Source organism: Tyto alba, unplaced genomic scaffold (assembly GCF_018691265.1).
Source record: "Tyto alba isolate M040663 unplaced genomic scaffold, T.alba_DEE_v4.0 Super-Scaffold_2, whole genome shotgun sequence".
NCBI classification, from domain to species: Eukaryota; Metazoa; Chordata; class Aves; order Strigiformes; family Tytonidae; genus Tyto; species Tyto alba.
This window is the reverse complement of record NW_024881282.1, coordinates 40,900,261-40,925,689: the sequence shown is the minus strand read 5'-3', so window position 1 is coordinate 40,925,689 and position 25,429 is coordinate 40,900,261. Positions and strand designations below refer to the sequence as shown.

General features: G+C 37.1%; 1 protein-coding gene across 3 annotated transcripts in view; it reads right to left on the bottom strand.

Moving 5' to 3' along the window:
• Positions 1-25,429, bottom strand: part of EEA1 (early endosome antigen 1) — a 76,128-nt gene that overhangs the window by 6,957 nt on the left and 43,742 nt on the right. For all 3 annotated transcript variants that reach the window (XM_042792243.1, XM_042792244.1, XM_042792245.1), the window contains 17 exons: positions 23,105-23,254; positions 21,963-22,082; positions 21,518-21,721; positions 20,728-20,928; positions 19,168-19,281; positions 17,824-17,979; positions 15,691-15,830; positions 14,781-15,111; positions 13,189-13,290; positions 11,632-11,826; positions 10,608-10,790; positions 5,373-5,558; positions 4,807-4,938; positions 2,790-2,975; positions 2,256-2,494; positions 680-800; positions 236-334 (listed from right to left, as the gene is read on the bottom strand). In XM_042792243.1, coding sequence (XP_042648177.1) covers positions 236-334; positions 680-800; positions 2,256-2,494; positions 2,790-2,975; positions 4,807-4,938; positions 5,373-5,558; positions 10,608-10,790; positions 11,632-11,826; positions 13,189-13,290; positions 14,781-15,111; positions 15,691-15,830; positions 17,824-17,979; positions 19,168-19,281; positions 20,728-20,928; positions 21,518-21,721; positions 21,963-22,082; positions 23,105-23,254 — 2,859 coding nt within the window. The remainder of the gene's footprint in view (positions 1-235; positions 335-679; positions 801-2,255; positions 2,495-2,789; positions 2,976-4,806; positions 4,939-5,372; positions 5,559-10,607; positions 10,791-11,631; positions 11,827-13,188; positions 13,291-14,780; positions 15,112-15,690; positions 15,831-17,823; positions 17,980-19,167; positions 19,282-20,727; positions 20,929-21,517; positions 21,722-21,962; positions 22,083-23,104; positions 23,255-25,429) is intronic.

Below are 25,429 nucleotides of genomic sequence, written 5' to 3'. Positions count from 1 at the left end.
TATTTTAACACTGTTTATAAACTGATGCTGTTAAAATAGCAAAAGACTCATGAATAAAGTAAGTTTCACAAACTTTACTTTTAGTATTTAAGGCACTGCAAGCAATAACCGTATTTGAGATGTCCTGAGTGTTACAGCACTATTAAGGACATTTTCTCAAGTTTGTATGCCATCTAAGAGTTTGAAAACAACCGAAAAAGAAAATCCCCACAGACACACAGTAAAACATACCTACCCTTCTCACTGTCACCGAAAAGCCTTTTCCACAGGCCATACAATTCTGTACCTCATTGTCTTCTGCCCACTTCCTGTTGAGAGCTTGGGTGTGTTTGATCTATATAGAAGATATTTAAAAAGCAGAGGCTTTTTAAAATGCATTATTAATTCCTACTAATTTCTTCTATTTTCACTGCACACACTACCCAGCATGGTATAGAAGTACCAATTCTATCATGATACCGAGAGCTTGTATTTGATTCAGAAGGAAAATCTTCCAAGTTTCAAAACTATGAGCAGATTTAAGAACCTGCAGACACCAATATGGCCCCAGTACACCACAAGCAAAACATCCTAATCTCTCTGGAAAGGTAACCCACCAATAATCTGACACAAACTTGAAACTCTCCTAAGTTCCCACACAGACAATCAACAGGTTCAATTGCTTCAAATCAAATTATACCTGCAATGACTGGTTTTCTCGGCCAAGTTCCTGCATTGCAGCAGTAGTGTTGTCCAGCTTTTTCTTCATTTCTACAAGTTTGGCTTGAAGCTTTTCAATTTCTCCCTCACTTTTTATACACCTGCAGAAAAATAGTAAATAGTCCACTTAAAGAATATAAGGCAACGTACACTGCCTCCTCTGAGCAGGTTGTTATGTCTGAGAAGTTACTCTTATAAAGTCCAGCCAAAAATATTTTTGCTGTGAAAAGTTCTTGGATGCCTTGACTGGAAAAATGTTCTGTTGTAACAATCAGTTTAAGATTATCTGGCATTGCTCCCAAATATCTGCAACTTATTAATATCTGGAGTTACTCCCAAAAGTAGGGACAGTACTGAATGCAGTCCATCAACAGCAAGCCCCAGTAAGTACCCCTGTGCAACAGGAAACTCTCACAAACCAGCTCTAATAGATCAGGTCAGACAATGGAGCAGAAAAAAAACCTTCTTCTTTTAGTATGGTCATCTCCCATCAGCTAAAATTCAGTTAACTGTTGAAAGTCAAATTTCAAAGAGTGTTTTTCTGCCAAGCTATAAATGGTTACTGGATGAGTTCACCACAGTATGGCAAGGGATTGTCAAAGAAAGAGGATCTCACTTGAATTGATTCCATCCTTTCCCAAGGTCTACTGCTCAAAGAACAAATTGGCAAGCTTGACAATATCAAAAAGAGTTTTCCACTGTCTTCACCTAACATGTCAGTAAATAAGGATGAAGAAAGTTTCCTATCTCACAAGTGTTTCTTATGCCCTTGTAATTTCAGGTAACTCCCACTGCCTTGCATGCCTCCTGCTGCCTGAAGAAAAGGCACTCTGCTTACTTAAGATTTAAATATATTGTAGAGACAACAGCAGAACCGGAGAAAAGAAGAATGCAGGTTGTCAGGAAGACAATACCTCCTGTGTGAACCTTAGCCTATCTAATCCAATTACACATTCAAATCTCCTAACATTGAGCAGTGGGCATACCTAGAAGACCCTAAGCAAATTCTATGTTACTGGAGGCACTAAGGAATCTCTTCCAGGCTTCTGGATGACTAGTGCATCTACTCTGAGTCAAGGCAGGGGACCCTCCGAGTGATGGAGAAGGATAGTTAGCTCTGGTAAGAGAAGCTCATTCTGCCAGGCCTCGCAAGGTTCACACAACAGATGAGATGAGAAGCCACCACCTACACACCTCAAAGTTCAGAGGAGCCCAATGGATTTAGAAGACTCTTACAGATGAGCATAGATCATTGAGCACCAGCAGAGCGCTGTGGCTTTGTAAAGTCCTGATAAGCCTGCCTGATTTTCTACAAAACGGTCACCCTGTCAAAGCCCACAAAGAGCACGGTGTGTCCCCAACACCCCTTGCTGTGCTTTGGCAGGGACGACATAAGGTTACACTCTGGAAACTGCCCATGGCCCAGGCACCAGGAACAGACACGAATTTGAATAAAGAACGCACAGGCAATCCTGAATCAACTGAAACAAGTTTTCAGCGTGAGGCTATCCATTTCCCATACTACACTTCCACATCATCATGACCATATGGCTTACCTCTCCAGCAACGCTCTTCTCTCATCCTGATTATTCTGCACTGTTGCTTCCAAGACGGCAATGTCCCCACGTAAATCATCCGTCTGCTTCTCTAGCTCGCTCACTCGCCTCTGACTGCTTTGCCACTCTTTCTTCATGGTAGCCAGGTTTTCATTCAGAGCTGTGACCTGCATGGTGAGCTTGGTCTCCTTTTCCTCATGTTTCCGGTTTTCTTCTTCTTTCTCTTTTTTCTCTGTGTGCTAAGAAAACAATGCAACAATGAAAAACAATCTTCCAAGTATTTTTTCCCTATTCCCTACATTTAATTGAGGCAAAGAATCTTACTGTACTAGAATCACTACTTTTAAGCAACAAACTCTCTATTAGATGAGGCTGTTATCCCACCGAATTTTCCTACACCTCAAAGATTTCTGACCTTGTCGTTTAAAAATTAATGTAATGTGAAACTAAAGTCAACTCCTTGCTTCCTCTTTGTCCCTGAAAGAACCCAAAGGCGTGTTCACAAAACAGTTTTATACTCTCTGACATACTGACCAGTTTAGCTTCAATTTCAGCACATTCTTTCTTCAGCTCCTCTTCTCTGTTTTTCATCTGATCTCTGACAGCTTGATGGGTGCTCTTCTCCTGTTCCAGAGCTGAATTCATATTTTCTATTTTGCTCTGCAGCTCTAATTTCTGTTGAATCAATAGCTGTTTTGCATCCTTGAGATTTGCCACCTCCTGTTAGGAAACAGAGCTCAAAGTTAAAGGAGAAACACTGAAAGTGTAAATAATTTAAATTCAAAACTACTGTAATTCTTTCCAAGGAGAGAACGGCAATAATTTTTAGCTTTATCACTGGAAGACAGGATGATTTTATAGCACAAAGTATCACTGATTTTCATGATCAAAGATTTTAATCTTACACCTATATTATGAACAACATGCAATTTTTAAAATAAATTGAATGTATGTTTCTACTGAAGTAGTGAAAGTCCTGCTGGATTATTTCCAACAGTTCTTTGAAAAGATACGTCCCATTACAATTTTCTAGAGTCTGTTCTAAAATTTACTTCACATTGATCTCTGGTTGCAATAATGAGGTTAAAAGTGTCTTAGTGACAGTGTAAAAAACAAATACTATGGAAGAAAGCTAGTTTCATTAATCTTAAAGGTATAAATAATTACCTTATATTTTAAGCAAGTAGGATGATACATTGATTTTAAATATTAGTTTTACTTGTTCTCCTGTGATAAAACACAAAAAATCCTGAAGCAGAATAGTTAAATTTATAGGAACCATTCTCCTTAAAATTACAGTCAAGCATGCAGGTACTCACAGACTAATAGGGGTTGCCAGTTTTCCATATATCAGAACTCATGTCACAAATTAAAACCAAACCAAAGACAGCAAGAGAACATATCCTGAGGACAGGGGGATGCCCTATAGATGCATATCTACCCATTCGTTGATAGGAGATGGTAAACAGTATAAGCCTTTAGGAGACAACTTCTGTTTCAGTCTGAATTCTTATAGGGAGATCAAGTGATTAATATTAAGCTGCCATTAATGTGCACACATTTTATAGACATCTTTATAAATTTTATTCTTTAGAGATTTTTAGGAATGACAAGAATTATATCAACCCTTCCCCAAAATCCAAGGAAATACTGGGCATAGATTGCTTGACAGAAACAAAGTACAGACTTCTATCTAAAAATAAGAGACAATTTTCTAAACATTGGAGAACAAAAGAACATCTGAAACTCGTATCATGTTATTTTCTTTTTATTAGCATATAGGCAGCATACTTTCATTTATACTCGTGCAGAAACTTAAACCCTGTGTGCTTAATGGAGGCAAATATAATTACTAATAGCATAATATAGAAAACAGGAACTACAGCCTTTTAGGTGTGTTTGTTTCCACAGATATTACAAAATTAAATGCCTAGAATGTGATAAGAAAGTTTGTTTTACTGAAGAATAAAAATTATTTAATTAAAGCCTCCAAACTTTTACCCTTTAGAAAGCTCATTTGATTGTTATGATTTTGGAAGAGAGTTAGTCTTTTATGAGGCTCCTGACATTGCTTCTTCCCCAACTGTGACTTCTTAAGACATTTTAAGAAACCACAGTACATCAAGGGAGTTTCAACTCTACATCACACCCTTGAGAAATACCAGATGTGCCTAGGGTATCTGGGAAATTTCACATTCACGACACTTTTGGACATCTTTTCTGCACTTCAGAATAGTCAAGCAAGCGTATGCACAGTGAATCTACAGTGGAACAAAAGAAAAGCCAGGACATACAATCCATCCTGAAGCTAATACAAGTTATGTGGTCCAGCTGGCCAAGAACACTGGGCACCAGTGCTCCAGGATTATCACTAATCAAGTCAGCATTGCTCAGGAACCTCAACAAAATCTGTGCTTTGGTTCCCTTACCTGTGATACTGATATTTACAGCAACCATCTTTGCATAGCCATTGCAGATAACATCTACTGAGTAGGCACATATTTCTTATCAGATAACCAACCACATGAAGATTCACTTTTTCTCAATATACCTTCTCAAATTCTTGCTTGCAGGCTCTAAGCTCTTCACCCAGCTTGACACTTTCTTTTTCAAGTCTACTCCTTATTTCCTGGAGCTCTGTTGTTTTACATTTTTCATTAGCCAAGTCTTTTTCTTTCAAAATCTTAAAGAGAAATAAAAAGTGCTAGAGAAGGAACCTCTTCCAAATTCACAAAATAAAAAAAAAAAAAAAAAAACACCAAACAAAAAACAGGCCCAAAACTTACTTGGAGGCTTTGTAATTGAGAGGAAACAACTGCCACATATCTCTATCCACAGTTCATAGCACAAACAATTAGCACCATGTTTTAAATTTAAAACTGATAATGTTTTTCCACCTGTCTAGCCACTTAGAACAAATTAACACCCTATTGCAAACCAAATTCACTTTGCTAAAAGTCTTGGCATCAGAGATTCAGTAAAACTGCCATTGCTATGCACTGCAACAGTGCTAGGCCCTCAAAATATCCCTTGTTTAGAGATGTAACAGGAATTAATAGAGTGCCTTCGTGGGGTGGATGTGTCTGTGTGAAGATTTCAAAAGACAGAAGCATTTACCCTGTCATTCTGAAGATCCTGTAACATTTTGGTCTTCTCGCCCAGCTGCTGCTCCTTCTTTGATGCATCCTGCTCCAGTGTAGACTTTGCCTTTTTCAATTCCTGAATCTGCTGATTATTGCTAGCAATTCGATTTCTGCTGGAAACTAATTCTTCTTGAGCTAGAGCAAGTTTTTCTTCTGCAGACTAATTACAAAGAGAGTTCTGCAAATTATCTGTCAGTATAAGAGCTTCAGATACTCAACAGTCACTTAAACATTTTCACATGGAAAAATCGTTATCTAGAGGTGCAACATCTGGCTTCAAATGTTGACAGAGCACAGTTACAGAAACTTTTAGGTTATAAGGTTACCCTAAGTAAAAAGAAACTGTGCTAGTAGCATTTTCAGCAACACCTTACTGTATATATTCCAGCTTACATCTTTCCACAAAGAAAAGGTAAAAACATTCAAAAGGGCAGAGAATGAAAGGTGACTAATGAAAAGAGAATGAACTTGAATTTGCTCACACAAATTTATTTTATTCCCTGGGCAAATCAAGTGCTCTATAAGTCTAGACAGCTGTTACTTAGGAGTCAGTGAAACTATATTGTGAAGATTTCAAAAGTCATTCAATGATATTTTTTACTGATGACTTAAAGAAGCCAGTGCTAGGACAATTGTAGAATTTTTGAAAATCCTGAAGTGAAGTGTACAAGCTAAAAATGCTAGTATCAGGACAAAACGTTTCACAATCTCACTTGCATCAGCATTTTAAACACAAAATTTAAACTTCCATTCAAAGTACACTACAGATTACATTTTAATTTGCCTCCAACTTTCCCATTACCTAGAAAAAGAACTTGTATTTATCTCTCTACAGCAGGTCACAGAAACCCAAGGAACATCCAAAAACTTGCACCTCAAGGCTTATTCTATTTGCTCACAGCAAAGTCAAACTTTGGGGTTCTTCTTGAGTTAGCATTCTGGAGGATATGTTTTTTAAAGCTGTTGGCTTAGACATAGACTAGCTCCCCTAGAAGTATGTTCCTTCACAAAGAGCCAACAATAAAGAAAAGCTTCGAACTCATCCTCCACTCCCCCAAAATATTGGTATTTTATGAAATTTTTGACATTAAGATACAGAATGTATCAGAGGTGAGGAGATTTATTATTAGTAATAACTTTATCACCTCCAGTCCACCAGTAAGGATTTAAAGTCTTTCAAGATAAACTGAATTCTTTTTGAAGCTCTTATGTAAATCCTAATCAAACCACTTGTTGAAGGTTAGTGATTTTACAAGGAATGATAATCAAAACTTTGACTTCACTTAATTATGCATATGCTTTAGCCACTCCCACGCTGATTTAAAACCAAATTTATTTCTGATGCCTACTAGCCCTCTCTTGTAACGTCTAAAGTGTTTTGCCTGTAGAGTCAGATTTAGTTTGAAACACCAATGATGGAACACTGCTGATTCAATAGCATTTTCAACAACCCTGGTGGCTCTTAAAAAGTTCACCCTGGCTTTTAAAATTAATTAGCAGACAAATTATTTTATTTGCTTTCTGAGATATTAGAGTTTACTACTTAACACTTTGCAAGGTGTTAACTCAGAAACATTTTGAAGCAAAATAGGAAGTGCTTTTGTAATTTCAAGCTTTCAGCAGTGTGGGTCTTTCAGAAAACAAAATTATCCCTCTCTGCTCCACTGTGGGCAGTGGAGTACCATAATTTCCTAAAAATAAGAAAGCATGGGATGTGTAGCATCATCATACAACATCTTCACAGGAAGACAAATAGTGTCTGCAGTTTTAGGAAGAAACATAATGAAGTCAGAGCTTTTATTCAAATTTGTTTCCAGTGGAAAAAACGTGGTTACATCCAATTTGTTAGCACAGGATGATGAAATTTGATGAAGTGGATAGTGACACCAAAATTAAAATCCTCACAATAGAAGATACTCCTCTCTCAACACCGGACAGGTTCTCTCATTGTGTCTATACCTGGACTAATACATTCATATAAGGGGAGACAGTATTCAGCCTACTCTGCACTGTATTATGCAGAAGCATTATGCGTATTATGCAGATGCTAACCTGATCTCTCTTCACTTCCTACAGAGGGTTAGACTGACTGTAGGCAACTTGGGCTCCTGACTTACAGACCTGAGCTTCAGCAGCATGAACATTTCCCAGAACATCCAATGAAGATACACTGACAGCAATGCCAATATTGGTGGCAAAGAAACATTCTTCTGAGAACACAGAGGAAACCAGAACTGACTACAAAAAACACAAATGCCAAGACTGAAAGATACTCAGCAGAGCTCAGGAGAGCAGGATTCACGTAAAGTATGTCTGCACTAATTCAAAATCAAGGTAAAATTAAGTTCTGCATTTTTACTAACTCTTTTATATAAAAAAAATCTTTAATGTCTTTTCCACTAAAAAAAAAAAAAAAAACAAACATGAAATATTTTGTGTGTGTGTACACAAAAATATTTACATATATTTGTATATGCACTTTATACATAAGAAATATTTAGTGGTATTCTTTTATTATATTCTTTTCCATCAAAAGCTATAGCTTTTACAAGTACTCAAATCCTACCCAATTTGTTTTTCCAGTCACAGAGACAAAAATGTATGAGTGTATCTACTGTTATAGAAGGTGCATTTTTAAACCAAAATTAACTTGCAGCAAATAGTAATCATAAAATTACAACTGTGTTTTCACTTCCAATTTTGTTACAACACTTCTCACTTTTCCTCTCTGCAAGCCTTACAGCTTCCAAGTTTAGCTGTAGCCAGATGCACGTAGCAAGGGTCTTCTGTTCCTGAACCAGACACCAGGATTCAGCCGTGCTGCTGGCACTCCAGAGAGCAGCTGCCCGCTTTGCAGCTCCCTCTCATGCAACGCGGTATCTACAACCGCAAAACTTCACTGAAGCATTTTCTCTTTCCAATCACACCTGGGTCTCCCAGCCCTGATATTCCGAACAGATGCCAGCAGATGGTGCTCTGTGTACAGCCCAACTCCTGCCATCCCCTCCCAGGAACCAGACCTACCACCCTACTCATGTCACCCATACGCTGTATGGCCTTTTATGATCTATCCCCACGCCTGAAACCTTAGCCACGCCAATAGCATGGTGCTACACCACGTGAGAGTATTTAAGTTTTCCTTTGTAGTATTTTTAACTAAAGAAAACCCAGCACTGCTGGGATCTCACAATACAGCCTGGCCGTGCCTGTTCTAGACAATGCTGGGCTTCAAACCGTGCTGACTCAACACATCTGTGCAGGGAGTTCGTATCTCTACTAAAAATCCTGCACTGAAAGACACCTAAACTCACCTTACATACAAGTTCTGAAAACTACTACTGTTTACTAATAAGATTAAGACCAATCTGAACCCCAGGCTCACCCATCAGCTTCGGTCTCAAAGTTTAACCAAAATCCATAGCTCCGGCTCAAATTATTTACTTTTATTTAGTAAATCACCGAAGGCAAAACATAATCCAGACAATTGACCTTGAATTGGACCGTGAAATTCAACCATAAGGTTCTTCTGACTTGAGTGGCATTTTGATATTCAGCTCCCAAGACTAACATTATCACACTGAGACTTTCTGAATGTGTTTTTTCTTTTGCAGCCTTCTAAGTTATCACTGATTCTTTAGGTTAACATTGTAATGATGTAGCACATCCATAATTAAAGACTGGCCCCTCACCTTATCCCTCTTCTACATTTTACAGAAAAAAGTGGTGGCAAGCAGACCTCACCAATCCTAAATAAATTAAGTTGTTTTTTTCAACAAGCAATACCTAAATGAAAACTATACTAAAAAACCCAGTTAGTGAGCACATCCAATGCTTTTACAGGTCATTGCATTGCCAGATGTTGATCTAAACTCAATGCAGAAAACTAACTCAGAGGTATGTGTGCTATAGTAACTAACCATAGGAAAGAATATGTTTAAACCACCATTGCTTGTTAATCATGTTGAAGTTCTTCATAATTTAACATAGCGAATGCAACCAAGCCACATAGAAAGCAAAGCTTCTGTAACCTGCAGGGAAATGTGGCAGGTAATCTAATGCTACAGAGAAGTAAGATGAATAAAACTCCAATGGCCTATGTGTAAAGGAGCTATTTCTCTTTTTCTTAAAATAACACCAAACCTGGAGTTTGGCTAAGGCTCCGCTGCTCACACGAGCCTATCTGAAATGGCCACAAGACCTTTATCATTTTCTGTGGTAGGACTGAAAGGCCTCCACTGGGACAGGTGAAAGGGAGTGATGAAATCTAAGCAGTCACCAAAGGCTCCCTTTATACATAACAAAGTGAACAGAAGCTGACATCTAAAACAGATCAGATGATCTGTCCTCCCAGAGTGACTATTTCTCTCCATAAACTTCAGAAGAGCCTACAACAACAGTGCAGACAGACAGAGACAAAACTGCACTGGGATTCATCTGAAGTGAAAAGTGCCAAAGCTACACATCTTGCCAATAGACAGCCAGTCTCTGCAGCACAGTATGCCCTGGGACTAAACAGAGCTTTGGCTTAGCACTGACATGAAGGAGGGAGTGCAGAAAAAAAGGTACAAACCCCACCTCTGCTGACTGACTCAACTCCTAGCAATACCTCTTTGAAGGCACTACACCCTAATACCAAATCAGATAAATTCAGCCTAGGAATAGCAAACACTTCAATGACTAAGTTCAGACACTTGTATTCCAGGCAGGTCTCTCAACCTGTGTCTATTAGTTTAACATTGCTGAAAGTCTGCAATCAGCCAGGAAGAAGCAGAAGAGGCAAGGCCATGGGAAAAGACTGACAACTAAAATTCTAGTTAAATCATCTAGAAGATAAGCCGTTACTCACATGCTGACAGTCTTTGTCCTAATTAGCTATGCTGTTTAAAAGAGTTGAAAGCTACAATATATAAAAAGAAAAAACAACATGAAAAATTAACTCTTAAAAGAATATGAAAATAAACAAACAAACTTTCACTCTGCTGCTGCACAAATGCAAGGGTATTTCAGGTAAACTGGTAAAAATCTCATGGCTTTAAATTAGTTTCAGGATGTACTTTGTCCTAGGGGAAGGGATTGAACAGCACTAAATTCTATATATAGCAGAAAACCTTTTCTCCACCTATACAGTTCTTGCACTGTTTCTTGGTCTTCAAAATAGATATAAACAGATCTACTAAGTCACATATGACATTAAAATGACTATAAGTACCTTAAGGTCTTGCCTGGTTGCCAGCAGCTCAGACTCTTTCCCATAAAGGTCCAGCTGCAACTTCTCTGTGTTTTCCTTATGTTTTTCATGGGTTTTCTGTAAGTCTGCTAGCTTGACTTTTTCTGCTTTAAGCTCCTGTGCTGATAAAATAGACTGCTGTTGAAGTTTATTCTCCAGTTCTGCCTGAAACATAAGCACAGGAAGTTTCAGTTAAAGTTACAGACAGTAAAGTAAGCTTAATCATTTCAGTAAACTGCATTTCCACTGCAAGATGATATTTTTTTCCACTTATGAAATAGCAGTTCAGTAATCTGATGTTTGTGACTTTACGGTAATATTTTGTACCTAATTTAATTCATGTTAAAAGACTAAGTGAAACACATTAAGACCAAACATTAAAAATCTAAATGTTTCCAAGTCCTAAAATTTCCAGACTGACTAAAGCACATATATCATCATGGAGCATAGGGCAGCCAAAGCTGGAGCAACATTTAACAGTGCATGGCACAGACACACAACACAGCACTCCCTAATGTTGTAAGACATCTGAACTCTTTCCATTATGGTTTGAGTGTCATACCTTCACTCAGATAAATTCTTTTGATATAGTAAGAGAAGACTTGGTTTAAAACTGCCATGGATGTTACAAGACACTGCAGAGTTTGTCTACACAACTCTCACAAAATTCTACTGTTTTACAAGAAAATGGCAGCTCTTGCCTCACAGCATGCTCCTGAAGTAAAATAAACACGTTCAATCTAGCCCTTTTTTATAATTTTATTGAAACTCAATTCCTACAGAAATCACATTTCAGCACTGGTTCTTTGTACTTTGTTATTGCTATTGTTGATGATGTTGTTTCTCTCTCCAACAGCATCTGAAGACCTTGTTTCCACATCCTGACCTTATAATTTCCAGCAAAACCACAGCAGAGATGTTTATCACAACAACATTGACACGAAAGCTGCAGCTTTTATCAAATTCACATTAATTTCCTTAAAGGAGTAAGAGAGGACAGTCTTACCTTTTCTAAAAGGGCAGTTTTTAATTCAGCTTGCAGCGTCTCACTATGTTTTTTCTTCTGCTCAAAAGATTCCTTTAACTCTCTCAGCTTCCCCTGGAGATGTTGCTCGCTTTTTTCTTTCTCCTTCAGAAGACCCTGAATTTCCAGTACTTGCGCTCGTGCTGAATCAAGTTCTATCGATAACTGCTTAGAAATCTGTATTTGAAAATATTAAATAACTGTGTATCATTTTAAACTAAATCACTATTTGTACATGTTGAAGTATGTGAAACTGCCTATTGAACTGTGTGGATGACTAATTATGTAATTCAAAAAGCAGATAATTTCAGATGAAAAACTGGTCAAAGCTGTTAAAGCTGAAGATACAGCTTCAAGAAATCAGCTCCCAAAAGCCTGCTAGAAGTTGTGGAGGATCTCTACTTTTCTCTAGGCATCTGCTACTTTCCTTTGCCAGAGACCAGATCCCAAGCTGTATCTTTCTTGTGATCCAGTATTCCCACTCTTAAATTTTCATAAAGAACTGCAGATTATTTGCAGGAAACAGTTTCCAAGTACGCTACTGTTGTTTCGTGTACACAGAACCAGACCATCCCACAGTGCTGCTGCTGCTACCTTCTGCTTCAGAACTAGGTGGTCAAACACTGGCAAGTAGATTTTAAGAGCTATTATAACACATTAAAATAATCTGTTATGCCCTATTTCCTACCCTTGGAGCAACTGTAGTTCAAAATTAAGAGCAGACAGCTTTTCTCAAGTCAACTGCAGCAGATACCAAACTCACCCTTCTGCACTTGCCACAGAGCACCACAGTGCTTCTGCTGAATGAGAGAGGAGCCAGGGGAGTAGCAGCAGTAGCCACAGCACAACCACAGTCTCACCTGCGCATCCACAAACCCTCTTTCAGGCACTAAGAGGCCATCACAGACCACTAAACTGTGTCCACTGATCATCTTTTCTGATTCCTTCAGGGAACAGGTGACAGTTTGGGTAAGGAAATCTATGAAAGCAGATTTGGCCTTCAGGCTGCCAGCCGGACTATGTGATTTTGCAGTCTGAATGCTCATCTTTAAAAAAGAAGTACATTTGGTCCTTACTTAGTCACAGGCAAGTGACTTACACAAGTTTGCAAAAGCAACTAAATCCTTCAAGGATATCTGAAAATGTCCTGTCAACTACACAGAGAATATACTGATCAGGCCTGAGACTAAGACAGATCTAAGGATATGAGGTAACTTTTATTGTATGAAAGTATGAACAAAATGAGGACATGATAATACCAAGTAACTGTTTCACTAATGAAAAAACCTGAGGGGCTAAATTCCCCCACACTAAGGTATGTGAGGCACAGAAAGGTAGGAGTCAAATGTATTTTAAAGTTTCATACTAACATCTAGGAAATGTTAGTATCACCTTCTATCAGTGCCCCAGGTAGGTTACAGCTTGAGAACTGCAACCTCTTTATCTCTCATCATTCCCAGCATGTGAGACTGAAAATGAATCTTTTAAACGTTTATTGTTATTGGTCTCTAGATTTTTGGAACTAAGCAGACAGCTTACCCCCTCCTTTTTTTCCAGTGAGTTTTTCAATTCATTCCTCTCTTTAGCTACAGACTCTGTTTGTACCTGGAGCTGGTGTTTTACTTCTTGGCAAGATTTTTCCTAAAAAACATAAGACAAGGAAATATTCCCGTGAGATTCTAAGACTGGGTACCAGGTATTTTTGAAGGATCTACAAAGCCTTGAAAAAAATAATGCTTTTCTTTTCAGTGAAAAAACTTTCTTTCTCAGCTGCAGACATATTTTCAGCTTAAAACTTCTCAAAACTTTAACAGTGGTAAATCTAAGATGAACACAACTGATACCCTGTATGAACAAATGCAGCCATGTGCCAAGGAGTTTTTCTGGTTAGGGATGGTCTCCCTGTTTGAAACTACTGTTGGCAACCCTTCTTCTTGTGGGAAGCAGCAGGCTCATCACTTTCCTCAGAATCCAAAATTTCTTCATGTTCTGAAACTCAAGAGCAAGTACATCTGCGGGACTTGTATGCAAATATAGCTACATTTTAAGCCCAAATACTATGAACTTAAGAAAGTGGCGAGACTCCAAATGACTACAGAATTAGAAGCCGAATCTGACCTCCTATCTTTAAGTCTAAATTGGGGAAAAAATCCTGCAAGTTTTTATGAGAAACAAACATTTAAACAGCAGTAAATAGGTAAAGCAAACAAAAAGGCTTATCTTAAGAAGGTGAAAGAGTAAAGGAAATGTTATTTTAAATGAGGCACAGAATTTTTTTTAGACCAGAATAAAAGCAGCTCTGAATGGGTTCTGGGAAATGATGTCATGTAAGATGAGAAGGGAATGAGAAAGACACCCCTACCATGTCTGAGGCAGGGCTGACAGAACAACTGTATAAGAAAATCTGTAAAACACTTATTCATATAGTGGCCATTCACACTACCAACAAAGCAACAGAGGGAAGAAAATGATTTATTTTAAAGCTAGTGAGAGTTCATTTTCTTTACCATAATAGATTGCTCTGGTGGTCAAGCACCTTGTTTATACTGCCACTTGTGAGACCTTTCTGAAACTCAAATAGTTCTAGTACTCTGATAATACCTTAAACTAGGCATCTCCACAAATGACAGATGATGTTACTCTGCCTGCAGTACACAGCCTTCCAGCACGTCCAGACAATGCACAGGAAGGTTCTAAATACAAAGACTGCAGAAAGATAACTAAAATAGCCTCAGAAAAATAACATCATCTTCAATATGGTGGCACTTTTGCAATGGATTTATAACTTTGTGTTGTTATAACAAGGCTGATGTGTTTCTAAAAAGGGTGACATGTCCCATCAAATTGTTTCATCACTTGTCTCCATTTATTTTCTTCACCATATTAAAGGCATGCAGCAAGAAAAAGGGATCCTGTTGTGTGATATGACTGATGTTTACTACTGTAGACATCCAGACAAATTTTAAGGTAGGACACATCTATAAACTACTAAAAATCACAATTTGTTTTTCCTCAAGGCAGTTAGTTCCCATACATTGTCATTGTGTGTACTCTGCTTTCAGACAGAAAGCAAAGCCATTTTATCAGACTGTAAATACACCAAACAATGTCTAATGAAAGAAACTACTAACCATTTCTGCCACAGCTGCTTTTCCTTTTTGTATTTCTTTTTCTAATTCTTCCTTTCTTTTTTTGAAGGATTCAGAACTTTTTGAGAGCTTGTCTTTGGTAGCTGCAAGGTCCTTTAGTAGATTATCCTTCTCTAATTTTACTTGTTGTAGCTCTGATGTTGCTGCTTGCATTTTACAATCTAATTCCTTGAGTTGTTTACTTGTATCCTGATTTGATTTCTCAAGGTTTTGTTTGAGGCTGGCCTTTTCTTCCTCCTGCTTTGAAATTTGCTGTTTCGCTTGTTCAAGGGCATCAGATTTCTTCTGCAAATCCAACTTAGCATTAGACATCCTGCAAGTACAAAGAGAAAGATAGCATTTTTTAAAAATTCCTCTTCATGCGTTATTTTGTATCATTAAATGTCTCTATTATTTAATATGTTAACTGTATAACTAGTTCAAAGCATACATTTTTCACCCAGAACATGGGCATTTTGTCTCTACAATGAAGACATACCAGTAACTCTAAAAACTATTCTGAGATGGATTTTTCAGCTATAATGAAAAGAAACTACCCCTTTGCTGCTTATGCACAAATTGCAAATTAGTCTTTGAAAAAAGTTACAGAGCTACAGATATTTAAAGACAGACCTCACTGCACCAAACTGCTCAGATATTTAGCTGACAACAAGCACAGTGAATAAACTGAAGTGTACTGTATCACAGCAGTCAGTGACTCACAGGAGACAACATGGCAGATGGAGTCTGCATGGCATATAGAGTGAAACAAAACAGGTGGGATAAAACTCAGTTCTCATAGCAGAGGGGACACATCACTTATCTATGATTTTAAGGAATCACAGGAGAACAAAATTTCAACTCTAGTTTTATCTCTGACTTTGAAAAGTACTGTAACACAGGAAATGCATACGCTTCTCTTGCTGCTTCAAGTTGTTTACTCAGTTCTGCTGTTCGGAGGTCTAATTCTGTAGATTGCTGTCGCTGCTGCTGTAACTCCTGAAGAGCTTGTTCTTTGCTTGCTTTAGCATCAAGAATGTCAGCTTCAAGTTTCTGAGATAGAAAAATAAAGTCAGAGCCACCAGAACACAACCAGCAAAATAAAAATAGCAATAAAAAGCAGAAGTCATCTAGTCTGGGAGTAGCATTTACTGTAGAAAGCAGTTGCAATTCTCACACATTGTCTACCTATTTCATTAGTTTGGCATTTATCTTTCATTATTTAGTTCCTGCAAATCTCTTCCTCCTCCAAAATGGAACTATTTTTGAAAAACATTCTGAAATAATTGTTAAATTAAAGGCCAAACAGCCATTTTAGTGCAAAGTAACAGATAAAAAGCAGAAATCTTTAAAGAGCCTATCCAAAACACTTGTACAAAAAAGACCATACACAGGGCTCAGCTTTGGGGCCAGGTTCTCAGCCACTACAAAGTAGTTTCAGCAGTTTCAAATGACTGCTGATTTACATACCAAGAACTCTGCCATTCTTTATAACAAAGATACAAACTACATCTGTGAAAAAATCCAATGCTTGCCTGGAAGGTTTTCTTGGGTTTTTGGTGTTTTTTTTCTGTTCGTTTGTTGGGGTTTTTTTGTTTGGTTGGTTGGTTTTTGTTTTTGTTTTTTTTGTTTGTTTGTCTGTTTTTTTCCAAAGGTACTTGCTCATTTACATGGACTATAAAGTCTTCAGCAAATGGGCACTGCTTAGAACTCTTCAACACACTGGCTGTTTTACAGGCACATCTGCTTTCACACAGGGGGCATAAAACAAAATGGCCACGTTTTTCCAAGAAAATTCCCAAGGGCTTTTTTTTTTTCTATTTTTTTTTTAAATACCATGCATTCAACTGGAATAATCCCAAAGAATGGTGATGACGCCAAGATTTTACACAGAATTGCATTCCTGTTGACAGCATCAACAACCCTGCTCAATTTCACACTTCAGCTACCAGGAACCTTATAAAATCTTGTGCAAGCAAGCACTGTATTCCTCCCAGGCATTTGTGCCTTTTGGCTACTTGTGAAACTTTAGCAACAGGATGAAAAATAAACACACAGATCAAAATGAGCAGAAAATAAAAGTGTGCCAAAGAAGAGAGATATGGAAACACAAAATAATTATGCTAATAATGCTAATGTATGACAATTTTATTTTTTAATAGCACGGGACTTAAAACTTCATACAGGGAAAATAATTCTCCTTCTCTTGTGCTCCAGAGCACATAAACTCGGAAAAACATCCAACTCAGTCTTGAACATAAAGACTGCTAATCCCTCTCAAAACAGACAGACAATACTGCAAAAACAATTCTGCATTTCTCCTAAAATCCCTGTATCATGTGCTTTTATGTATTGTAAATTTTGACTACGAAGAATTTTTAACAAATATTGAACAAAGGTTAAAGCCCAAATTTAAAAACTCTCAAGCATTAGGACTAATTCATATCTTTAACTGAAAATGCGAGTATCTCAAAACACCAAAAGGTTCTGCAAACCTTCTACCAGAATTATGTGCACTTTAAAAACTGATTTCAGAACTGGAATGCAAAACTCAAGATCAAGTTAGAGGAAAAATATTTATAAACAGATCTTGATGAAAAGCCTCTGTAGGAGCCTGCTGAAAGGCTTTAGGAATAAATTAAAGCAGACAGGTAGTGTTAAACTTGGGCTAACCAACATAACACACATTCCCTGCTACCACTTGTAAAGCATATAAGATTGAACATGAAGACTAATTTTGGGATGTATTCATGTTTCCTCTTGTAACACTTTCCAGGTAGCACAGAGGTTGGTGGAAGCACACATACAGGAACATGACGGTATAGTGGCAATGTCCTACGCCTGTCATCTTAGTGTGATATGCTAGCACAGAAGAAGAGAGGCATAGAATTAAATGGTGGATCAGGAAACACCAGTGAAAAAACCTCTACATAAGTGGTATTGATATAATTCTTCCCCCATAATTTGAGCACAGCTTCTATCACATACTAGCAAACAGCAGAAAACCTATGTTTCTGTAAGCTCAGATACTGTGTTCAATACGAACCTTAAGCTGTCCCTCTAGCTCTTCGGTTTTCTGTTCTAAATAAAGACGATTCTCTTTGTACTCTTTAAGATTGGCCTCCAGCTGAGCACAGTATTCCTGCTTGTCATTCAGCTTAGCTGTAACCTGATCCAACTGAACACTGACCTTATTTAACTCCTAAGGTAAAATAAAAATAGGAGGATTGTTAGTTTTTAAACAACTTCCAAAAATGACTACTGTCATATATGCATTAAATGATCTAACATATTCAAATTAAAAAGAAAAATAATGTTTCTTGTTTATTCTATGGGGCAAGAAATTGAGAGGGGAAACACAAATGTGCACAAATTCTCTCTGTTAAACTGATAAAATTTCTTTTAAAGCCTCAATATTCCTCTCAAACTTTACAAGCTGTGTTTACAAACTTTACAAAGGTGTTTTAAGTTATAAATGGAAGAGGAATTGTAGGTAATAAACACACTAGATTCTGCAGTTAGTACAACAGTAACTAGAAAATAACACTACTAAAACTTGGAGAAAATTTTTGCTGTCTTCATGAAATCATGCACCACTGAAGAGGAAAGCCAATACCATGGAAACCGTCAGTTCCCCACATACCAGAGATGATTTCAAACCATTTGGTTCAACACAAAACAACGTAATTTCCGCAACAGACATGAACGCGTTCACCTAGTAACCACCATGGTGACAGCTACATCAAAGCTCATTGCTCTCCAACCAAGTCAATTTATTTAATTATTATTTAATAGTTTCAAAAAGAGGTCTTCTGTTTATAGTAATTCATTACATTCCCACACTAAAAATGGTGCTATGTTAGCATCTGTTGGATGCTTCCATGAAGACCATACCAGCACTGATACTAACAATGCACATATTTGATTAAGCACCCAGTAGAATGCTTCACTAGGATTAATACACATTAAAACATGCAATTTTAACAACAGTGTTTTGATTATTTTTTTGTGTGTGTCAGTTGGCACATAGATAAGCATTTACAAATGCAGGCATCTGATTCTGAAAGTATCAGAATTTGCACAGTAAGATTTTTTCACTTGTACCCCATGCATTCTACAATCTTTTCTTCATAACGTACAGGTGAGACATGAATTGTACCCAATTAGGACAGCTTAGATTCTGAATCTACATCAAGTAAATTCTTTATACTGCAAAATATATCTGGTCCAGATTACAAAGAACTGAATACATATCACGTAGTTAAAATAGACTAAATTATGATCTCCAAATGCATAGTCACATGTTTAATTAGTTTGTGAACAGACTATTCTCAAGTTTTAAAGTAGTATAAGTAACACAGAAACTTTATTTTTCTATGTTGCTTACAACCTGTTGCTTATCTTGTAGTGCATGCTGGGCAGTGTCCAGATGATTCTGAAGATCTGCTCTTTGAGCAGCTTTCGAGGCTTCTGCTGAAAGTAACAATTCAGTCTTTGCTTTTACCTGAAAGACAAGTTGTATTTCACTGAAACATCCATTTTACCCTAGCTCATTTTAATTTTTTTATACTTATCAGTAAGTTTAATTATTAAATCAGTATTTTGCATGTGCTAATATTAAAAAACAAAAGGAAGAAATAACTTCTCTAAACCTTGAAAAATCAGGATTTTAAGCCACAGTACTTTCTTTGAGTTAAACCACCGGTCCCACTCATCGTCTACTCTAGGAAAATATTTTTACTCACTAGCAAGGAACAATGGGATATACTTAATGTACTCACACCCATGCATACTTTGATAACCTCAGACTACATGCATATTCAAGGGCCTCAAAATTTTTTAAAAGCAAAAATAATGAGAAGCAACAAAAATATGCTTCAACATGCATACTGTATTTCTCTGCTCTTACTTGCCTGCTAGGGAGCAACCTCCCTTCCTTCCAAAACACCCAGGAAATAAAATTTAGAAGGTAGGTATGAATGGTTCTAGTGCTGAGTAGCAATATTCAGGGTCACCTGCTATTGTCATTTATTATTTTTCTGCCTAATAGAAGCGCTACTTCTCTAAAGACTGTAAGGAAGCTCACATTGCCTTAAAAAGCAGTTGCAACAGTCCATAAATTATTCAGTTCTAGCTCTAATGTCTTGGTGAAAAAACAGCCCAGATAGCATATCAAAGCCTAGTGAAACACCACAAAGCTACATGGGAAGATGTTTCTAGACCCGTTTGGAAACTGAGTAACACTAACTTAAAAGACACAACAGTATTAGATGCTCCAATTGTACCAATGAAAAAACTTCTGATCAAATGTTACTTATTCTTTGGGATAGTTGAATATAATTAGCAGCTATTAACTTAAGCAGCACTTATTAGTAGGAGAGTCCACGTTAAGTCCGTACTGGGTGACTTCCTTGTTAAGTAAATTAAATTGACAAGAAGTTGTCCCACAGCTTTTTCATTTTGTTTTTGACAAAAGACACTAGCATAGGAAATGTCTAGGCAGCAAGATTTTACTGACTTGTCAGACTTCCATTCTGGTGCAAAGAATCCAGGACTGGTAAGAGCAGGGTTTTGGATGGCTAATCATTACAAATACAACAAGTGATGCTTGAGGACAGATTTTCCAAGGTCAGTTATGAACTTTGGTGGTTTTTAATTAAAAAAAAACAAAACAAAACCAAAAAACAAACAAACAAACAAACAAAAAAAAAAAAAAAAAAGAACACAAGAAAATTATAAAGAAAACCATAACAAAAAAACCCGACACTTGCTATTTATTGCTATTCTGTATCCACTTACAGTTTCCTCAATTTTATCTGCCTTATGCTATTTCATTCATTTGTTAGTAGAAGCATGCAATTTTTCCCAAATTGCTTTGTACATGCTCTGGAGAGAATAGAGAAATCACAAGCAGGATTTATCATCTACAGACAGTACTGAGTTCCATTACCTGTACATCTAGTTGTGATACTTTCTCTTTACTTTCATTTAGCTGGGTGGTTAGTTCAGTGATGTTTGCTTCTAGGGAAAGCACACGATCTTGAGCAGCTCTTAGATGTGCCTTTTGCTCTTGCACTTGCTCATGCAAATTCTCTTGGGCTTGTTTATGACTTTCTGATTGATTCTTCAGCTTCTCTGTCAGCTGAGTTACCTGCAGTGAAAAAAACAAGGAGGTAAGTAGAAGACTAAAACAGCATGTCCAAGGAAGTCATAAATCTTTTGAATTTCAGCATGTCTTATTATGGCTCTGGAGGCTCAACGCTATCACATTTCTTCTTCTGAACTATTACAATAAAGATATACTGTATGCAATACCAGAGTTTAAATAGGTTGCCAGTTGAAAATGGAAACAAATGGGAATCATCAATTCAGCCGTACTGTATCAAAACCAAAATATTAAGGAGACAACAGATGCAGGCTAAAAATTGTGGTGTTGAAAGCAGGAATTAAACCTCTTCTTAAAATAAGAGAAACAAAAATGTATATGTATCCAAAAATTATTTGTAAGCACATATTACTAGCATATGTACACAGGAAACATCTAGGAATTCCTTCCTCTATGCCGACAGCAAGGGTGTCACCAAAACACAAGTCCTGTGCAATTTACAATGAGATCCTCTAAAATAAGTATCAAAGAAACAGCAAAGTACAGAAGAGATTAGTGTCATATCTGATGAGATTAAAAAAAAAAAATTCAATAATGAGAATGAAAGAAAAGAAACAAGTCTCCGAGTTCTTACCTGTATTTGCAGTGCATGGTTTTTCTCTTGTAGCTGGTTAAGAACTGCAGTTTCTCCTTCACCAGCTTGAATTTTTGCATATAAGTCTTCTCTTTCTTTTTCCAGCAGAGATATGTTTTCCTTGCTTTTTTGAAGCAAAGCCTCAAGATTTTGAATTTTTTGGTCCTTATCTCCAATTTGTCGTAGTACTTGCTCCAAATCATTCTAGAAAATTCACATAATGGATTCCTTAACTATAAGGGCCTTAGAAGTTATTCATAATGCATAAAATGTTGGATAAATTTATTAAACACTTTCTGTATATTATGTTCTAGATTTGCAAGTTAATTTATTGAAACTAATGTAAGTCATGCAACTCACTTTTACAAAGAAAACATTTAAAATAATGAAATCCTGAAATACACTTTCACATAACTAATGTCTAACTCATACATAGCTGTGTTACCTGGGCTTCTCGTAGTTTCGCTGTAGTATTTTGCTGAAGTGTCTGCTGTTCCTGGTGCTGCTGTTTTGCCTTATCTAATTGATGTTGCAATTCTGTGGCATTTGCTGCTTTTTCCTTTAGCTGAAAAAAAAAAAAACAAAACAAAACAAAACAACAAACAAACCAGACTAACAAGTGAAGAAGCACCATTCAGTATGACAATAGTGCTCCATGTTCATTTTAATGCTAAGTGATTTTCATCTAAACATGAGTTTTTGAAAACTGGTATAAAAGTCTGTAGTGCTAATTAAAGAATCAAAATCTAACCAAAACATTCATTACTATTAATAGGTGAGATTCTATATCACAAGCCAGAACTATAAAACTATCAGACATATATGTATTTTAGCTCTCAAAAATCTAAAATGTAAGAGATTTTTAGTATGTTTTTTTCCAATAGCTGTTAAGATGTAACATGATTGATAATACAGATACCTGTAAAACAACATTATTATTACTATTTATTAGCAGTTTTAGTAGCACTTCAGTTTAGCAGTCTCTTCAGTTCTATACTGGGTCAAGGCTTTGCAAATTAGCTACAGAAAAGCTTTAAAGCTTTGACAACGTACCACACAGGTATTTGGCCAATCCCCATACAGGCAGCAGAAAATCAGCAACATATATAAGATGCTCATTAAAACAAATAAAAATTAATAAAACAAGTGTTTTCTGCCCATCCACCCCACTCACAGGTTATTAACTATCAATGACCTGCTATGCCATGTTCACCTTTTCTTCATGTAGGGTTTTATCTCACATAAATATCTACACACAAAACTTTACCTATATGGGCTTAGGTACAACTATGTTGTTTTGTTTTGTTTTGTTTTATAAGATCCTTATACAAAGCTCATAAGCACAAAATTCACATCTTTTGTTCATCTGTAAACACCATGAACATACATGCATCCAGTAAGTACTTAGCCTCACAAATAATCTGTAATGCAAGTGGCATTTAGGCAGATTTTGACCATTTTACCGTAAGACTTTAACAGCATTAGTCAAATAAAATTCCCATAAGGAAAAATTTTATAAACTGCAACATCACCACAAGTGTATATACAGGCTACTATCAGAACCAGCACAAACTAGAGTTTGCATACCTGCTCTTCAGCACGAGAAAGTTTTAATTGCAGATCAGCCACTTGCTGCTCTTTGTCCATCAGTTTCTCACTAGACAGCTGCCTCTGCTCCTTGAGTCGCCCATGTGCTTCCCCTAGCTGGCGCTCTGTATCTAGAAGTTTGCTGTGCAACTGTAAAACAAAAAAAAAAAAAAAAAAAAGTCATCCATTTTTTTAGTCATTTTTCAGCCAATAGCACTGTATTTCAGACTCACTTTACGCAATGTTTAGCCTGACTTTTCATAACCCAGAGTAAAACAACTACTTAAGCTCCTGAAGTCATGTATGTGCATCATACACCTCAAAAACACAAATCATGCTAAAGAACAGCATCAACTACACAAACATGAACAAATACTCAAAAAAAGTAGGTTGGAGGAATTCAGAAGCATCCTTATTTATTTACAGAAGCCCTTCAGTACGAGTTACAGATATTTAACAGAAACACAGAGGGCAATCTTTCAAAAGTATACAGACTAGCATGTAAAATAGTGACACTTAGAGCAATCTCATCTTGCACAGCATACACCCCACCCCTGCAGATCCAGCAGCTGAAGCACCATACCTTTACCTGCTCCACTGGCTCCTACAATATACTGTTCTGCATTGCTAGACTAGTAAAAGCGTAATTTTTAGCTTGATCTGGCTACACCAATGGCACCCATCCTCTGGAGAGAAGAGATACATGAACCTTCAATGTAGGGTACACAGTAGCTTTGGTGGCTTATAGTCCAGCACCTCAGCAGCAGCGAGTAAGTAGGGGGGATGCACTCTTCCAGCTGGACACAAACTTGCCTCATAATTTTTTCAGTCATCAAAAGCAGTACTGCACCGTCTTCAAAGTGCAAGGATGTCCTTTTACTATTCACTGTTATAAAAAGCATTCTCCATAAAATCGGTTGTTCTTCTATTTGAAACTGTCACTGTAGGTCCCGGGTTACCCCCTGCCTACTTCTGCATTAACACATTCACAGATACACAAATGAACTTTCAACTCAATGCAAAAACAGAGAATGGCTCAGGCCTTGCAGCACAGCAAGAATTTCCTGTAGGTATCAGGATGAATGAAGCTTGCTTCCCAATGAATTTATGTCCAAGACCCTTGAACCATTCACCTTTTAACTCTAGGTCTTCCCTTCAATATCCCTAAACCTTTCTCACGCTTTTCTCAAATCCCTACTAATATCTAGGCAAAAGGCAGCACAACCTTGTTGCTCGCTGCAAGCCACCACTTGTTGACCATCTGGCTGCCTAGCAGGACAGAAAAAGGAACAGTGTTTTTGATAACATTAAATCTTTCCCCCGGGCACTGAAGGGGTGAGGTATGAATTTAAGTCTCTCTCCTTTACCCAGCTGCCTGTTTCCACAGGAATTTAACACTGAAGAACCTAATACTGAAGACATTTGGGCCATCTGTCAAAATCTGGCTGAAGTTATCAAACAATGCAAAAGTTACATGGGATGGAGACAGGAAAACAAATGTGTGTGTGCCTTATTTTCTTAGGAAACCAAGCTGAATTATTTGTTTATATGTCCACAACCACAAAAACCACGAAGGAGAAGCTGCTCGGCATGTGGCCAAGATGCTGATTGCTAACTGTGACTGCACAGTTGAGAGAGGTAGAAGGGGGAGGACAGGGTGAGGAAAGAGACCATAATGTCTCCTCCAATAATCAAGAACATTTATCTTTTTCCACAGGAATCACTAAATTATTAATACTACTTCCTCACTAAAAATATGAACAAGAGCTGGAAGAAAAAAGTCTAATGAAGAAAGGGTGCAACGAGGTAACTATTATAACTATTCATGGCTATGTTGATACTGGGAGAGAGATTATTTGGAAAGGGGGAAATCAGCAAACAACACATTTTACAAAAGTCACTTCTATTACAGGCACAGTTAAGTATTTTTGAAGGGGTTTAAGACGGACTAAGGAAACTGAACCATAAAATCCAGGATTAACCTATGTTACAGAATACAAAATTAATAAAAAGAAATATTTAGACTTTCAAACCAAGTAGATTCAAATTATCTTAACAACAACAGTATTTATTAGCAATTAACAGTTCTTCAAGACCTAATGATCCCTATTTCCTTGTGTTACCCACTTCCTATTGCTGTGCTGGAACCAACATTATCATTGAAGTTTCCTTCCACTGTGAAGATCAATTCACATCACCCACATTCTAAAATATACAAACTTAACCAGAAACACATCTGTTCAAATGAATTTTGAGAAGATGGTAAGGATTCTCTGAAAGCGTGGTTTGACTAAACAACTATACATACACTTTCATAAGCAGGAT